The sequence below is a fragment of the Aricia agestis genome, chromosome 16 (assembly GCF_905147365.1).
Source record: "Aricia agestis chromosome 16, ilAriAges1.1, whole genome shotgun sequence".
Taxonomy (NCBI): domain Eukaryota; kingdom Metazoa; phylum Arthropoda; class Insecta; order Lepidoptera; family Lycaenidae; genus Aricia; species Aricia agestis.
Window position 1 is genome coordinate 7,595,133 of NC_056421.1, and position 18,567 is coordinate 7,613,699.

General features: G+C 35.5%; 2 protein-coding genes across 10 annotated transcripts in view; both read right to left on the minus strand.

Moving 5' to 3' along the window:
• Positions 1-474: 474 nt before the first annotated feature.
• LOC121734913 (vam6/Vps39-like protein) lies at positions 475-10,941 on the minus strand. The gene is made up of 14 exons (XM_042125543.1): positions 10,752-10,941; positions 10,518-10,667; positions 10,247-10,374; positions 9,447-9,650; positions 8,312-8,495; positions 7,816-7,926; positions 7,309-7,429; positions 6,395-6,521; positions 4,735-5,112; positions 4,142-4,364; positions 3,236-3,691; positions 2,695-2,924; positions 2,108-2,242; positions 475-644 (listed from the first exon to the last, which is right to left on the minus strand). The coding sequence occupies exons 1-14, from the start codon at positions 10,819-10,821 to the stop codon at positions 489-491; spliced, it is 2,673 nt and encodes an 890-aa protein (XP_041981477.1). The 5' UTR covers positions 10,822-10,941; the 3' UTR covers positions 475-488.
• A 4,164-nt stretch (positions 10,942-15,105) lies between these two features.
• The window catches only part of LOC121734914 (glycogen synthase kinase-3 beta-like), a 54,013-nt gene continuing 50,551 nt past the window's right edge, over positions 15,106-18,567 (minus strand). For all 9 annotated transcript variants that reach the window (XM_042125549.1, XM_042125545.1, XM_042125550.1 and 6 more), the window contains one exon: positions 15,106-17,966. In XM_042125549.1, the coding sequence (XP_041981483.1) occupies positions 17,917-17,966 (50 nt within the window). In that variant the 3' untranslated portion in view covers positions 15,106-17,916. The remainder of the gene's footprint in view (positions 17,967-18,567) is intronic.

Genomic DNA, 18,567 nt, shown 5'->3' on the forward strand with positions numbered 1-18,567 from the left:
AAATAGAAGTTTAGGTCCGAATTTCACAGTCTCCATTAAAATTTTGCAAATACGTCTGGTTCTCATTAATTTTGACAGTGACTCAGCCATCTTTAAACAAACCAACCAGAGGTAAACAAACTCCCATAATTTTCACCACTTTTAGGCTTTAGCACTAGCGTCTATTTGTCAAGTCTACAGGAGTAATGCACAACTTCACCAGTAGGATCCTTAATAATTTTCAGCTTTTAACAACTAGCTCTTGTAGTCTTTCAATGTTACTTGTATATTTATGTGTTTTTGTGTACTATCAGAGAAGTTCATTGCTCATCTGCGTAGCAATGGCGGACCTAAGTAATTTGGTCGCGTTAAGTCAAACCTATCACAATTCACAGCTAACACTGAATTGACATGATCCGACCAAATGACGTTGGTCCTTCCACTGCCTAGGAATCAATTTCCTCGATGGTACAATAACGAGTTAAATAAAATAAATAAATAAATAGCTTCTATTTATCGAGTCTACAGGAGTAATGCACAACTTCACCAGTAGGATACCGTACGAAGGCGCTCTGATTCCCAAATCGCTTCTTGCAAACGCCGCATACGTTGTAGTCGTTGATGACTAGACTCTTCGATTCGTGATATCGCTTCATCTCTTGTACCTTTGAAACAAACATAAAAAATATTCAGACTAATTTTATGAACGTGAAAGTGTGTATGTCTGTTTGTCTATTACCTCTTCTCGCTTAGGGTCAATTTATAATTATAGCGCAGAGTCGAAGCGCAGCGAAGCGCAGCGAAGCGCGTCGAAGCGACAAATTCGCAACAAGTCGAACGAATGCGCACGGATTCGCCAGAGTACCTACAGTGATGACGCGTAGATTCGCTTGTGTGCGCTTGGATGCACGAGAATGCGCGCGCACCAAAAAGCGGTGGTCAACAACGATATCAAAATACTTAGATACGACGTATGCCGTCAAAACTGTAGCAATGTTTTTGCATGCAAAATGTGTATCGAGAAAATATTGTCGTCCTTTTTTGTTTTACAGTAATAGCATATACTACTTTCTCTTTCGCTCATTTTACGCTTTAATCGAATCGAGAAAATATTGTCGTCCTTTTTTGTCTTACAGTAATATCATATACTACTTTCTCTTTCGCTCATTTTACGCTTCGCTTTGATTTTTCTCTTAACATGGAAGACAATAATTTGAATATTAATAAAATCTTAGTAATTACGTGTGAAATATTACACCTTTGGCTTTATTTGTATTCCTCGTTTTGTTACTACAGTGTCGGAAAGCACATGACGGCATTCTGGAGCGAAATGTAGCAAAAACAACGCGGTAATTAATGAATTAAACACGTCCGGCTGTTACCGCGTCCTAAGGCACACTGCTCTCAGATGAGTGAGCTCACTCATTTCGAGGGTGACACATTTTAGCGCTGACGAATGTATAGAATACCTTTTCTAACGTAACACCATAGAATTGGTGGTCAAGCGAATTAGCGAAAGTGCGCGCGCATGTGCGCGCTTTATAAATTCATAGAAGTAATGTGTGCGTTAACGCTTTGGAGTTAAGGTTGAATTTGTTATGTTCAGTTTTAATAATTCGCTTCGATGCGCTTCGACTCTGCGCTAGTATAAATTGACCCTTAACAGGCTCAATCGGTATGGTAACATAATTAAGGTCCTGGTTAAGCTCAAAGGACACTTTTTATATCGAAATAATGTACCATCAAGGAAATTGAATCCTAGGCAGTTGACGGACCTACGTCATGTAGTTGGCTTATGTTGGTATAGCTGTGATCGATCAGGTGGATTCGACCAAACAACTTACGTCCGCCATCTGCCTAGGAATCAACTTCTCAGATAGTACGAATGCTTTCGCGACACTAGTTTCGTGTAACATTTCAACACGACAGTAGTTGCGTGACGTTAGTTTTACAAAATATATGCGTATGGTACTAATTTAATCCAGTGTCGTATGTGTTCATAATGGTAAGGAAACGTAAAATTATTAATGAAATTGATGTCATGTAACATGTTACTAATTTCAAGACACTAGTTTCGCAATGTAAATTCGGCTTTAACCTCCGGGAGAAGGAGAAAAGTGTATGTTACCTGCGTGTGTTCAGCGTACAGCAGCCCCTTGAGCACTTGAGTGCGGCGCTTGACGGTCAGCTGGTTGCTGAGTGCGTGACTCAGGAAGTGTTTGAGCCGGGAGAGAGGCACCTCGTCGGGTAATACGCTTAGAGCCTAAAAAGTAATGCATGGAGTTTTATATTAAAGTAAGGCAAACGAGCAAACGGGTCACTTGATAGAAAGCAACTACCGTCGCCCATGTACACTCGCAACATTACAAGAGCTGCACGTGCCTTGCCATTTGTTTTGGTCCCGGTTGAGAACGTTTGGATCTACCAAAAGAAGACCATAGTCCTAGCTCATAGAATAGGTAGAAACTTGGATCGTCCTTCAATACATAACGGGTAATAGAAACCGATAGAAATTAAAATACAGAAATTGCACTACTAAGATTTACTTTACTACTAACTTGTCCAAGCTAATTTTGCACCTTGTGTAAATGTCGTTATCAAGGTGCAATCTTAGCTTGTTGTAATTTTATTTCAGAAGATATATAACACGGCCAAAATAGAAGAACCAGGCATAGGCAGAATATGTATGTATGCAAATTACTCATCTTATCTCACCTTTAATGGAGATATTTTGTCCGAATGCTTTTCTAATATGCTGAGCGCTGTTTCCAAATCTGGTTTCTTGCAGTTGGGATGTTTCTGTACATTGGATAGAGGGCCAACAAGAGAGGTGTTTTGTTCGGGGTTCATAAGTATCCTCATAAGAATGACGTATACATCTACATTCTTGTCTGTACACTTTTCGCCGACCGTTTCACAGTAGCGAATTGCTCTTTCTACATCTCCTATAAAAATAACAGGAATAATAATTAACAATTACAAGCTCGCTATTAATATTATAAAGCTGGTACATAAATGTTTGTGTTTGGTTTTTTAATTCAAAAACTGCATAACTAATTTAACTAAACTTAGAATGGCAGTAATTTAACTTTAGAAACTCTGGATTAACACTAACTATTTCTTAATAACAATAACAAATTTTCACTAACGATACTGTAATGAAAGCTACTTGTAGATAGTGTTTTAGTAATTTACAATAGTGTTATAAGTTATAACTTATTCCACATTATAATCAATATATTTAATATTAGCTTACCTAATATTTGTACATAAATAACTAAAGCTTGTTCGTGTCTCCCCAACTTCCCGAGTATAATAGCTCGCTCCTCAAACAACGTATCATTGGGGAAATGTAGAATAACCATCTCTGGTGTATAATGCGTGGATTTTTCTAGAAACGCTACTAGCTTCGCTTTAATATGTTGCAGCTCTTCTTCTGTTGTGTTAGCCTTTTTATCGGTTATCTTCTCTCTGTACATACGTATTAAGGCGTCGTGAAAACAGGAGTTTGTATCGTTCCACTTATGTATGATATGTTCCAGGTACGGTATGACTAGAGACTCGTGTTCTCTAAGCAGAAAGTCTAGAACTTTCGGTCTTGGCAAGTTCTCTACTTCCGCCATATCTTCGGTGAATATTTTTAAGCCTTCCTCTGGATGCTCTTTGAGTATCCAATCGGAGAATTTGAATATTAGATTGAGATTTTCCGCACCTAAATATATGATAAAATTTGATATTGTAAAGTTTGGTAGCCGCATTGAGAAAATCGGCTATTAGCCTTAAGAGTCCGGGTGCCATCGCATTCTCATACAAACGTAATACCAAGATAATTTCCCATATAAAAACATCTTGGTATTACGTTTGTATGAGAACTGCGATGGCACCCGCACTCTTAAGCTTGTCTCTTTCGCACATGCACCATAATATTATTGGTTTGCGGCTTGCATAACGTATGCGTAAAAACGAGAGACCAATACTTTCGTGTGTATAAAAGAGACAAGCAGCGATAGGGTAATCAACAATTTTCTCTCTTTCCACGCTCAGGCTACTTTTTTCTTATTTATTCAACATAAAGATAAAAAACTCTAAATTAAAAACAGATATTTCGAGACAGTTTCTTCGTACTGCCTTATATTTCAGTTAATTAAAATGTCAATCATACCTAGTTGCTGCAAATAATTCTTTGTTCGATTGTACCCTTTCAAACTGGAGTCTGGTTGTTTCGCTTGATCCCTCAGCAACTGAAGGGCTTTTGTATGTTGTCCCTTAAACTGGTACAGTATAATTAGTTCGCTGTGTTTCCCGTGGTGTAAGAGAGTTCTCTCTGCCTCCTCTAAACGACAGTTGTTGAGGCGAAGTAACGGCGCGACCATTGCATCGTTAGTCTGAAAGGAAAATGTGTTGTAAGTAAAAGTGCAGTAAAGGTTGCCTATATTTACAAATAGGGAGCCTAAAACGGGAGAAAAGGCAAGAAAAATATGTTGGAAAATTAAAATTATAAATAGGTAGTGTGAATGTAGAACTACAAAATAATAACACTGAGATGTGGACAGTCATGTAACTATATGGAAGAAAGATAAGATATAAAAAGGAAGATAATGATTTAAGCCGAAACTTGTAACCAATTTATGGCCTTTCGTTACTTTTTTCCTTTTAATAAACATATACAGTCTAAGACGCAATGGCATACATACTTATTAGTAGAAGCAAATCTATAATACTTAAATATTGTAATTACCTATCGGTATACATTACCTGTAAGTAACATTTTAATAACGTAGTATCTATCAACTCCAACTGTTGCGCACTGTTTCTTTGGCTTGGCCCGTCATCCTTACTGCTCTCTCCGTCTGATTTCTTACCAATATTCAGTCTTAGCTCCACTAGATACGAGATCAAAGCATTTAAAGCATTTTCTAGGTCTTTCCCTTGCAACTTCTTATTGTTTTCCGATCCTGGCTTGTTATCTAACTCGGGGAATAGCTTAATAACTTCCGATGGATCGGTGTTAAGTTTAATGAATTCCTTCATGGATTTAGCGTATTCTTTGCTATCGAAGAGTTCCATAGCGAACAACATCTGTATGTGCCGAACTGTTTGTTTCTTCTCCTCCTCCGAACATTCTGAGAGATTCTGTAACAAAAATAAAATATTTAGTTAGTTGAGTATTATGTATTTTAGAAACCTATATCAGTAATAAAAATACACTGCTTATTCAAACTTAAAACACGTTATAAAACTGTATTGTATTTGTTTAATTAACAAGCATAATTTATATTATGCTTGTTAAACAATTTGTAAAAGGACAAATCACGCACAATCATACTTACAAGTTACAACGTTAAAATGATGTACGCAGTGTGATATTTTACTATTAAGATGGTTTGTTTTCAGTTATCCTTTGATGTATCTAGCCTATCTCGTTTTCTATGTAAGTGAGCGAAGAAGTAAGCACTTACATAATATTCACTTCTATTTTTACTTACACTTATATGCCCTATGATGGTAGCTTGGCGCCTTTTGCCTTTAAAACTAAACATTTTTGAGCACAAAGCAATTTTCTAAATCAGCAAAAAAATTATGTATAAACCACTAACTAGCTCATAACAAAATGTTGATAAGTCAATCTAACTTATCAATATTTGTGTGTGTTTTTTTAATGAGCAATCGTTAACATTAACACAACCAAATGGGCTATAAAAGTTATGCATAGCGTTCGACAAATAAATGATCGTAAAAGTGTTATTATTAATTTATTAAACGTATGTTAGCTTATTACGCAGCCATTTAACTGTACTTGATGAAATTTTGGAAAGCACATAAAGTAGGTAGTAACCGATTTAAAAAGGAGGTTTTGCAATTCAAGCATAACATATTTAATGCTTTTTTTATGTTTGTTCACGAATAAATTCGTCGTTTATGAACGGATTTCGTAACATTGAATTGACATAAAATATATGTCTCTAATGTCTAATGTGAGCTATTCCTATCCCTAGTAGGGCAAAACCAGAGATAGATCAAATATTGGGAACGGCCCTTAGGGCTCAAATTGTCAATGTGCCGATAGGCGATAAGTGCAGACTTTCTGTCAAAACAGATGAAAAAAAAGTTCTGCCACTTCAAATCACGCATCTCTTTCTACCACACAGTGTTACTGATAGTGACATCTCGCTTGCTCAGCTCTTTGTTTCTCTATTCCGCTAGATATATTAACTTTACGGTCTAAACCATGGATTCCAAAAATTATTTTGTCTACTACCCACTTTGAGAACCAATTACGAAGAAATTACAAATTAAGCCTCTACACAACGCCCCCATTTTTTTCCGGGTCCCACACTGCCTCCCTTTACGCCTTCAGCGCCCACAAAGGGGCGTTATCGCCCACTTTGGAAGAGGCTGGTCTAAGCGAACGTACCGTCAAATCGATAGCAATTTGGAACTGTTTGTCTTTGAGAAGCTGGTTCCTCTGTGTCTCCACGTCGACTGAGTTGATGCACCACACCTGACCGACCGACGCTACATATACGAAACCTCGCTTACACCTGAAACAAAGTAAGGTAGCATTTTTATTATGGTCTATGCATGTAAATGAGAAAATACGAGCTGTGTGAGGTTTTTTTGTGGTTTGAATTTTTTAAAAGAAGGGGAAAGTTGTGCGCGATCTAACCAGCTGCATTTAATCTATACATATAATAAAATCGTAGGAAAGTCAATTCTGTACATTGAATATTTTTGAAAAATAATACTTGGGACGTGATCTACAATCGATATGGAAGCCGAAAATATAGTTTTTAGAATTTTTGTCTGTTTGTCTGAATGTATGTCCGGACTCCGGGATAAACACAGAAAGTACTGGATGGATTTACTTCAAATTTTGCACGAATATTACTTAGGGGTCGGGTCAACACATAGGCTATATATTATAACGGTATCGCCTAGGGTCGGGGGATGGGCTCAAGTTTTAATACTACCCCCCCCCCCCCCCTCCCCTCAAAACAAAACAATCTAATTGCAACCTTTTGCATTGCGTTTAGCGTTCATAGTACAATAACTGTCTGCCGTCTCGCTTCAATCTGATAGGGCTGTCAAGCCAGCGGCGCGGCGGCGCGGGGCCGGGCAGCTTACTTTTGTTTCACACAGCGCACGCAGAAGCGTGCGCTGTGTGAGCGACAAGTCGAGCGAGTGCCAGACTAGTCCTGTGACCGGACGCTTGCGTTTATCATACCTAAACTCGGGAGTGAAACTTCTGTACAGTAAGGTACTAATTATGTATTCTGTGCCCTGTTCTAAATACTTATTAATTATTATTATTAATGAAAATATACATACCTATACATAAGCCTTGCTTTGTTAATTTCGCACAGCTCCTGTATGAACAGACTAGGCTCTACCGTCTGTACGACCACCTTGTTGTCTTGCAACAATCCTAGGAGGAATGGCTCGTCCCACACTGAAAATATTATCAGCGGGGCTAAAATGGTCACATTTAGCAATTCCTCTCAATCAATTCAGCAAATGAATTGTCAAAACTGTCAAACTGACAAATGTCAAATCAGTACAAAAATACAGAAATTAATTGCAAGCAGAGTTGCATTTTGCGATTTTAGAAAAATGAATCATATTATGATTCATATCATGATTCTTCAAAGCGACCATTTTAGCCCCGCAGGCTTTTTAACACATAAGGTGTTGTACACAACATAATATAACAATGACAATGTATTTTAATAATATTATTCATAAAATACATACATTGTCATTGTTTTGTTATAAATTGTAATACTTTACTTGAGCAATAATCATTATATTAAAATTTGATTTTAAATATTATCTTACCCACAGCAACTGGCGCGTCTTTCCATTTAATGGTCTTTTTGATTGCTATTTTCTTTATTTCCTCTTCAACTGGAACTGAAGTTTTATCACGCCCAAGAAGAAATGATGGCTCTAAAAATGCAACAGACATAATGTACCTGAGTGTTAATGCTTCTTAATGAGTAGAATGTTTTAAAATATTAAATTGACTAGGCCAAGATAAGTGGTAAGTTGCAACTTGCAATGGAAAATCTAACCTATCTTCTTATTTCGGAAAGATGTGTAATGTATTGATTATGATACTTATTATTTTATTTTTTGAATAAAGGGCTGTCCTACAGCTTATAAAAATAATCGTAGCTAATGTTTACGCCTTACAGAACTTGGTAATGAAAGAAACCACTGTCCATCTTGCAATGGCACAAAATAGTATGTGCATATTTTAAATTTCCATATCACACTAACTTTAATATGAATATGAACAAAGTATTTTAATAGTCTATTTAATATTTATTACCTTTGTTGGACGCCTCTTTCTCCTTCATAGTTTTCTTAATTTCCTCCTCATCAACTTCTTCCACTAAAACGGAAGTGTTGTCACGGCCAAGAAGAAATGAGGTCTCAGAATACTTGGCTATAGTTGGCTCTTGAGATTTGGAACTACTAGTTGGGAAAAGCTCTTCAGGATTTCTGGATGTGAGCTATAAAAACGAATAATAATCTAATGATGTTTCTATAAGAGTCATTAATCATTATTTTATAACCAATGCATTGTTAAGATTAAAATAAAGTGTAATCACATTTTACTATTTAAGAGAATATGTACTGTCATTATTAAGACATGGTGTTTTGTGAGATAGTCATTAGTAGTCATCAGATTATATGCATTTACATACTTGCATATGCAATATAACGGCACTTTTTAGGGGATAGTGCATATATCATGATTCATGACACACACTGAGGCCACAAAACAGAGGTATGATAGATCAAAACACTTCAAATATGTGGCTCCAACCCCATTTAAAGAATGCAATACACCCGGTAGGTGCAATATCATTCTAGAAACATAATTTTTCTTTGTAGTAGGCAACATTAGTAAAAAAAATTTTAAGTAGTTACCAATTCATAAAACTTCCATGGGCATTAAGATTGCAATCGGAAAATGTGGGTAGAAAATTATTATTGGTGCTGTATAAAAAATTTAAAATCCTGGATTTGATGAAATTTTAAAAATTTACGCTTTTATTAACGGTACCGCCGGAAAGCTCTTAAAAAAATAATAAATTTTAATAATAAGTGACTTTTGATTGTGCATATTTTGTGCATATTTTCGCCATTTATCATGCATACTTGCATGCATATTTCGGTACTTTGATCGTGCATATAATCCAATGTCTAGTCATTAGTCATAGCAAACTAGTCATTGGCTTCTGTTTGTGTCTGTGCATGTAACTGAGAAGGTGCAGTGATTAAAAATAGCTCCTATATTCTTCTTTAAGTTTAATAATTTTAATATCAATAGGCAGAATATGCCAAATTATTTTTGATTATATATGCTAATTAATTATTCAACAGACAAAGCTCAGCTCTTAAGTCTGAAAATGAATAATTAATGTCTCTTTACTGGTAAAAGGCCATACTAAACTTACGTCAAACATTGTGTATTCTCCCTTGAATCCAACACATAGATACTGTTTACCATAAGCCAGAACCTTTGGTACATCAGCAACAGTAAAATCAAATAGATGTTTCTTGAATTCGCCATTTTTCCCGTAATAAAGCAAAAGTTTTCTTCTCACTGCCACACATAATTGTACAACAGAGTTTTGTGCTCCACTTAAAGATGTTGCTGACTGGAAATGACAATTTAGCATGATTAGATATAAAATTAAACATAAGCCAAAAGGTAAAATTATTTGGCTTATTAGCCCAAAAAATTTTGATGTTAATCTATAATTTTGATCTTCATACATTTTTATTAATATCTCGATCATTGGAATTGCTGACACAATAGCTTTTCAATTGTTATGCGGGTGTCGCTTGGGGATTGATGGGTTAATAGAATACATAGCTTAATCCCCCCATTATGGAAAAACCAGACACAATAGCTTATCTATTGTTATCGTGGGCGTATGTGGCCGCTTGGGAGTTGAAGCATTAGAGTAACATCCATTGTTGTATGTACCTATGAATGTAAGTTTTTTTGATAACATATTAGAATTATCTAATATCTTTAAACGAGCAATTCTTGTATATATATATATATATATATATATATATATCTCTCGGAATCGGCTCCAACGATTTTCATGAAATTTAGTATATAGGGGGTTTCGGGGGCGATAAATTGATCTAGCTAGGAATCATTTCTAGAAAATGTAATTTTCGGTCACCTCGGTCAAACAGCTAGTATATACATAAATGACAATAACATTCATTACAAACCAACCTTTCTTGCTATTGCAAAAAGAGATGCACCTTTTGTATCCTCAAAGGTCTGTGCTAGTGATATATTCACCCCACTAATATTGTGTATAGAGACTACATTATCAGTTAGACATATTAACAGCTTGTCCTCTGAAAGATTGCATTTTTAATTATTGTAGTATGTAGACACTATACAAAGGTTGTTAGTTCTATTGTAGTAGTTCTTTCTTAATACTTTATTAATGGCCAATTTTTAAACTAACATTCTATTAAGTAATCTATTAAGAACTCACCAGGAATAACTTCAATTTGTTGAATAGGTTTTTTGCTAAAGGTTTTAAGTAATTGAAGTATTTGCAACTCATACTTTTGTGTCTCCCTGTTGAAATTACATGAGTACATCAATAAGGAGCCCTGACGTGTGCCCAAAAATAGATAATCATCTGAAATTTAAATACAACATTGTTACTAACAAAAATTTATTATTCGTTATCTTCAATCAATCATGCAGTGTTTTATTTACGTACCATACGCTGCAATAGTTTCTATTTGAACTGTAGCATTTAACAAATGAGTTACTCCGTAGGCTTCATGCATGATTCCAGAATTCTATTTGTCTTCAATTATTGTGATTTGTTAGGATAGGCGTATGTATATTTCCACCAAAACTTACACTTGATAAAACTTACTTATAACTTATAAGTAATATGTTACCTATTTCATTTAATATATCATATAAAAAAACTAAAATATTTTGATTTTCCTAATATTGATAAGGTGAATTTAATTTTAATGATTTTATTTTAGAACAAGTAAATAATTTCCTGAAAATTGAAATATATTTTGACAATTCACGGCAATCAATATGACTTTTGACATTTTGTTTTCTTATTATGGCACTTCGGCCATGACAATCGCCCCAACTGTTTTTTTACTTATTCGTTTCGATATTTTTTTATTTCAATTTTCAATACTTGACAGTTGACACTGGCATGGCAGAATGTCGCAAAACGCGATGGTTAATTAGTTGACTTTGTCATTGACTTTTATAAGTGGACTCGGTATAATGGTCCCTACCATAGACATAATATATACTGTCGTAAAGACCACCTGACAACTCGAAAATGCGTGACCATTTTTGATCTGTCAATGTGTGCGTGTGCTAGTGATGTATATTTTACTATCGATAGTATAGTATTTTGCTATCGATAGTTTAGTCCGTTCGAGTTATTTTACCTGAGTTTCTATAAGAAATAAATAATATGCAACTTTGATAGATTTGTATTTCAAATTAGGTATCATAAATTTTAATTGGCAAAAAAAGGTGACGATTGAAAAGTAGATACACATTTTCTTTTGGAATGATTTTTCAATCGTCGGATATGTTATGACATGAGGTTCTTATAGGGGTAAATAATTTACACTTAACACATTATAAAGTTACTTATTTATTACTCAGGTAAAATCTATCTGGTAAATCAGTCCTTACATTGAAAGTAAACGTTGAAAGTAAACAACACACATAGTATATTATATTTTATTCTTAAATTAAATACATATTATAAAATTTATACGTGGGAGAGCCATGCTTCAGCACGAATGGGCCGGCTCGACCGGAGAAATACCACGTTCTCACAGAAAACCGGCATGAAACAGCGCTTGCGCTGTGTTTCGCCGAGTGAGTGAGTTTACTGGAGGCCCGATTCCCTTCCCTATCCTCCCCTATTCCCTTCCCTTCCAATCCCTAGGCCGGCAACGCACCTGCAGCTTATCTGATGCTGCGAGTGTCCATGGGCGACGGAAGTTGCTTACCATCAGGTGACCCGTTTGCTCGTTTGCCCCCTTATTTCATTAAAAAAAAAAAAAACAATATTTTATTACAATTATTTTGAACCGACTTCCAAACAGGAGGAGTCTAGACGTTCGCCTGTGGATATATTTTTATGTATGTTCAACGATTACTCCGCCGTTTATGAACCGATTTTCAAATTTTTTCTTTTGCTGTACATTGTATTGTTCCGAGTAGGTATCATGTTCACAAAAGTGGTGGTCTGGTAATGGAAACAATGAGAAATCGAAGTGACTCCTTGATATTCAAATGGGAACATATGGTCCCAGAAAACGTTCAAAATCTTTCGATTAATTCGATTCGATTAATTTAAAAAAGTAGTCAAAGAACGTTTTGTGCCAAAGCCAAAATGATTTCATAATTGATGGCACATCTTGGGAGTAGAATGCTGAATGACTGCTTGCAAGGCTACTTCTACATGACTTACAATTATTATGTATCTATCTATGTTTACATTGTATAATTTTTAGTTACAGCATTGTAAATTTTGTTTTAAAAGATAAATTTTTTTCTCACTTTTTTTGGTAAAAAGTGGGCGTGCGAGTTTCTTACGCCGGTTCTTCTCGTCGGCTTAGTTACCGAACCGGTGGTAGGCACCATGTATTCTGAAAATATATTTTATTTTAGATTTGTTCAGAAATAAAGCAATTTTGATTTTGATTTTTTAAAACACCAACTGTAAGTATAGAAAACGTTAAGGACAGCTAAAATGAGTAAAATTATTATTTTTAAACAAAAAATTAAAACCGACTTCCAAGGCAATGACAATAGTAATATTATACTTAAATGAACTAAAAAGTATTAAATAATTCTTATTCTGTACTCAGTATAATTCTGTTCTCAATCTTCATTATTTTGCAATCGGTACCAGCTAACCTAATCGCCAGTTCTCTGACAGAATAGGTATAACAGCAACTTATATACTTAGGACTGGTACCGACTTCAAAATTATGAAGATTGAGTACAGAATAAGGATTATTTAATACTTTTTAGTTCATATAAGTATAATCTTAAATGAACTAAAAAGCATTAATTGCTTATAATTGCTTATTTTTAATAATTGCTTCAGTAACAAGTGCAACAGTATGTCAAACTTACTGGCACAAATAAAGTTGGGATAGCTCCTTTAACCAAAATAGTATTTATTCTAATTTTTCTTTAAAAAATTTCAATGAAATGTTTGCTACATATTGTTGAATTTTTCTTGGGATTCCAACCAACACGCCCAATTAATTTCAGCCATTTTCCTCTTATTAGAGGATCTTGAGGGAATCTGTAAAACAAATGATTATGATATATAAATATAAACCTTCCTCTAGTTTTAGAGTCACTCTATATTATAGTAGTTATATTATGTTAGCTATATTATACTATACTTTATTATATTAGTTAAAATATGATAATATGTCCTTTTTAGTCCCGCCCCATATTTTCCGAATTTCTGATCACAAAAATTCGGACGCCCCGCCCCGCTCATACTCATAAAATGTTAGAAAAGTTGTTGCTGTATATAAGCATATATGCTTATCTATAAATAAAAGAACTGTTAACATTTTTTATAGAACGGATCTGCTTTACTTTTATGAACAACTTGCAAATTTTAAGTTACGTATATAAACGTATATTATGACCCTGAAAGTAGCAGACAACAGACAAAAAATTTTTTTGGATCGCGATATCTAGAAAAAAAAATCCTTAATTTAAAAATTGGAAAATTGTAAGTTATTTAATTCTCTAGATGTGCTATTTAAGTAAATATTTTTATTGATAACGACTATTTTTTTATAACTGAAACAAATATTTGGCACCTTCTCCCGACGCCATACACTGCCCGATTACAACAAAATTAAAGCTTAGTAGCACATTTTCCGAATTTCTGATCACAAAAATCGGACGCCCCGCCCCGCTCATATATTTTGACACGTCAGAAATTCTTTTAGTATGATGGGTCTACAACAAAATGTATGAACCGAGTGCGTTCCGCCGGGCGTCCGAATTTTTTTGATCAGAAATTTCGGATAATGTGCGGCCGGGCTTAAGGTGATAAATATAAAGGTAAATGATTTTTATTTTAGATTTATGTTATTGTAAAATATCGATAAGCATATCGATAAATTTGATTCAAGCACTAGCGTATATGTAAGAAATTTGGATGAAAAATTTTTCTTCAAAATTTGTGTAATATAGGAACAATAGTACCTTTAGTTACGCAAAATATGAAAGTAAAAGGGAGGATTCACAATATTTTATTTGAAATAGAGAACTAAAGACCAGAATATAGCAAAAATAAACACATCGTAGCAATTAGGACATGAAGATTAATTACGGGTGAAATGTATATTTTTCAGGATTATTCCTATGATTTACACTGCAATCACTCACAGCACAAGTTATTATTGTTATATATAATAGTATTTGTTGAAAATAACATACGATAAGCGATTTAAATAATAAATTGCAAATACCGAAAGGGCATAAAAACGATTGACGACTTTTGACGACCTGTCAAATAAAAGTTGTTACAATTTTCATTAGACTGCCTCTCTCTTTATCTTGTTATAATTCCATAAAGGATTTTCTTCTCTCTCGCATTCTTTGTTGGTCTTTAGCATTATAGGTTTATGGATAGAAGCGTTAGTTCCTTTTCTCGCCACGTTCTTAAACAGCCTTGTCGAACTGTATAATATAGAAAATGAAAAGTTTTTGACAGGGAGCCAATGACCGCTACCGCCATGTTTCGCCGAGTACAGTATAAGTAAGTTTATAGAACTCAATGCCAGCACAATTTATTAAAAAAATAGTTTAAGTGTAAAACATAACGCTTAAAGCTTACTAGACTAGCAAATTATTATAAGCGACCAAAAAGGTTTTCTATAGGTAAGTATTCTTGCACTAATCTTTTCTTGTTTGGGATAATAGTTACTTGCAACTAATAATAATTAGCAATAAATTATCCTACAACATTACAAAATAATAACATGCAAACTATAAAATAGTTGATGGGGTTCTATATGTAAAATAAAAAACCATGCTACTATTCATTTAATATTTACTTTTATAATTATGTTATTTTCATTCATAACTAACAACGATATGGGTGTTACGATGTATTCAAATTCTGTAAAACAAATTAAAACAAAATACAAATTTCACTCACTATTAAATTTATTATTACAGTACTAGCAATAAGAAAACTCTTTTTACTTTAAATAATTTATATAAGTCAACCCCATTTCGAAACATTTGAACCGGAAATTCTCATGACGTAAATGTGCACGCAAAACGTGAAAGTGAGAATTCAGTGGGAATATAGACGTTCTAAGTTCTAACATCGCTTCGAACATTCAGGTCACTAGTATGTCTTAACTTTTTACACAGAGGGTCTTCAGAAGCAACGTCGATTATAAAATTCATAGACTTAATAAAATATGCATATCTAGACTATCATAACCCTTACTGAATCCTCCGGAGCGCCTCCTACCGATATAAGTCATACCATACATAATAATTATAATAATATATTTACACGAATCATAAAGGTGTCAGCAAAATAATAGCCGCAAGGACGACAACTAAGCTCTACTATGTGTGATTTCAAATCGAGCGCCGAGCGCCTTCACTTCTTAGTACACTAAAAAAATTTATAAGTAATTAGTACATACAAATATGTAGTAATACGAGCGTATATAATATACGTGACCGCGGATGCATGCATACGTGACCGCCATCGCGGCCACTGTACCACGTGGTCGCTTCGCGATACGGGCGCGCACGCAGTCGAGCGTGCACGCGGCCGCACTTTGTCAGCGGCGCGGTACGGAACACGTGGTGAGAGTGAATCGAGTGTCATATTGAAGATTCAAGGAGATCCGGGTGTAAGGAATCCGCCACTCCAGCTGCCCAACTCGATAACAGGCGCTAGCCGCACCGCAGCTGACGCGATTAGGCTACATCTAAACCGTGAATTAAATTTATAGATATAATTATACTTAGAATTTAATACCTTCCTAATTTGTAATTGCATGCCAACTCGAAGTGCAAAATGAAATCGCTCAAATGCTTAAAAACTATGACAATGAAATTTAATTATAATAACACATTATTTTTATAAATGACTACTAGTAACGCGTTCTCAATGACAAATTTTACATAGCAGAAATACCATTTATTGAATATAGAATACAATATTATCGAAAAACTACGACGTTACAATAGGACGCCGACAGTGCTATTTAGATACATTACATTCAGCGTTCACTTAGGGTGAGGTACACAACAGCGGACGTACACTCGAAGGTTTGTCGCATAAAAGAAACCGATGTGTAGTACGAGTCTAAAAATTTATATCGTTTCAATTGTTTATACAAATACATAATATTCTGAGATATAGTTAAATATTAAAATTATCCTGAGAGATCAGTTTATACTAGTAATATATAAAAATTTACAAGTACGCGTCACTTATGCGTTGCACTCGCGCGAACGGAGTCTACGAGCTACGTGGCTACCCTCGACGTGACGTGATGCGCGACAAACGTGACTACTTTACCATTGCGAAACGATCACTACGATACATAGGAGTCCGCTACGTTAACGAGGGTCCGGATCCGTTACGTGTAGGAATGAATATTCGATGATCGCGAGCGGATATATCGACATCAAAAACAGCGTAAGGTATATACAGAAGGAAGGAATTTGAGCTTACAAAAGTACAAAGTAATCACATTGCGACGGTTTAGAATCTACTGTGGATTTTACCCTTCTTACCGACTACAACAGCTCAAGCTTTATCGACGATTACACTACAGTATCACACGATTACTCGTCGAAGACACCTATATGCATAATTTTCCCGATGGCCAACACGAAAAGAATACTATCACTAAGCAGCGAACCGACTCGAATACCGAGAAATAGATACCTCGCCTCTACAGCGCCGCCCTAACACTCACACGACTTACGGCCTACGTACTCAATCGTATAACGGATCCGACGTCGTCACGATCCAGAACTACAGAAGACAGTATAATTATTCGTTCTAACATACGACAAGTATCGAGTATGTACATATTTCAATTCGTTCGGATACTCTCGACTAGGGACGCAAAATAGAAGACCGATTTATATCGATAGCATAGAGGTGCGACGCATTCACTCGTATAATAATAATGAATCTACAGACGCTATATGCAACGACGTACCGTTACGATAAATTTGCGTATTAAACACATACACTACGACGCATTTAAGAATAAATCGCCTCTAAATTCAATGTCCGAAAGCCGCTTTATTACAACATACTATTGGCACTACATAGGTTAATCGGGTAAAAGATAGAAATAAAAATAAATTTACACTAAAAATGCCTGTACGTAATGACTTCACACTCGATCGCACTAGACGGTCTTTTTGAGCCAATTCTATGCAGATTATATAAGTAGATGCAATAATGAACTTCAACACATGTTGGGTACGGTTCAATTTGATTTGTTCGTCTAGTGCGGGGCTCAATGTAGCGCTACCTCGGTGCGTGCTCGCATTAAACGGTCTTAAGATCGTCCCGAATATATTATTATGCAATAATGAGAAGTTACGTATGTGGTGTAGTGTACGCAATAATGAGCTGTAATAATGGTAGGGTACGTATCGATTTCTTTCGAAGCGGTGCCAGTCCGATGTAGCGCTACATCGGTCATGTCCATCACTAGACGGCTTAAATCACGAGCGCGGCGTATGCGACAACGAGCTTTATAAGTGCGGGGTAGGATTGAGTTTGGCGTGTCCGTCTAGTGTATGTACGTCGGTGCGTGCGGTTGCGGTCCGGCGCTCGGCATCGCGTTGCTCTACGACGTCCCCGGCGAACCGCTGGGGCCGCTAGCCGCTGCGTTTTCACCTGAAATCATGAAAACAATGTATTTGGACGTTTGCTAAAAATTATATTATTTAAAAAAATAATTATTGTAAATACAGCTCGACAAGGCTTTAAATGAACGTGGCGAAAAAAGGAACTAACGCCTCCATCATACAAAAACGTCATTTTTGACAGTTTTCCTTTACGTGCGCGCTGCACGCTCACGTTCATTTAAAGCCTTGTCGAACTGTAATGTGTTAGAGCGGCCACATACATCAGTTTTCCTGATTCGATTTCCAGATCCGTTTTTCGAAACCGGGCCTCCAAACGCAGTAAATTCATACAAAAGTAATTATTGCATGTCACACACATTCGATCAGTTTCCGTACGGTTTTTTTCCCTTATTTTACCAAATAATTCGTCGAAAGAGCTTATGCTCATCCGATGATAGTCAAGATAACTTTCTGGATAGGCTCTTTGCACATATAATTGGCCCTCCGTTAATCTTGGTGTGTTTGCTGACTGAACTGATGTACTATCAGAGAAGTTGATTCCTATGCAAATCGGGGACCTAAGTAGTTTGGTCGCGATACGTCAAACCCAGCTGACAGATCACAATTAACATTGAATTGACATATTCGAC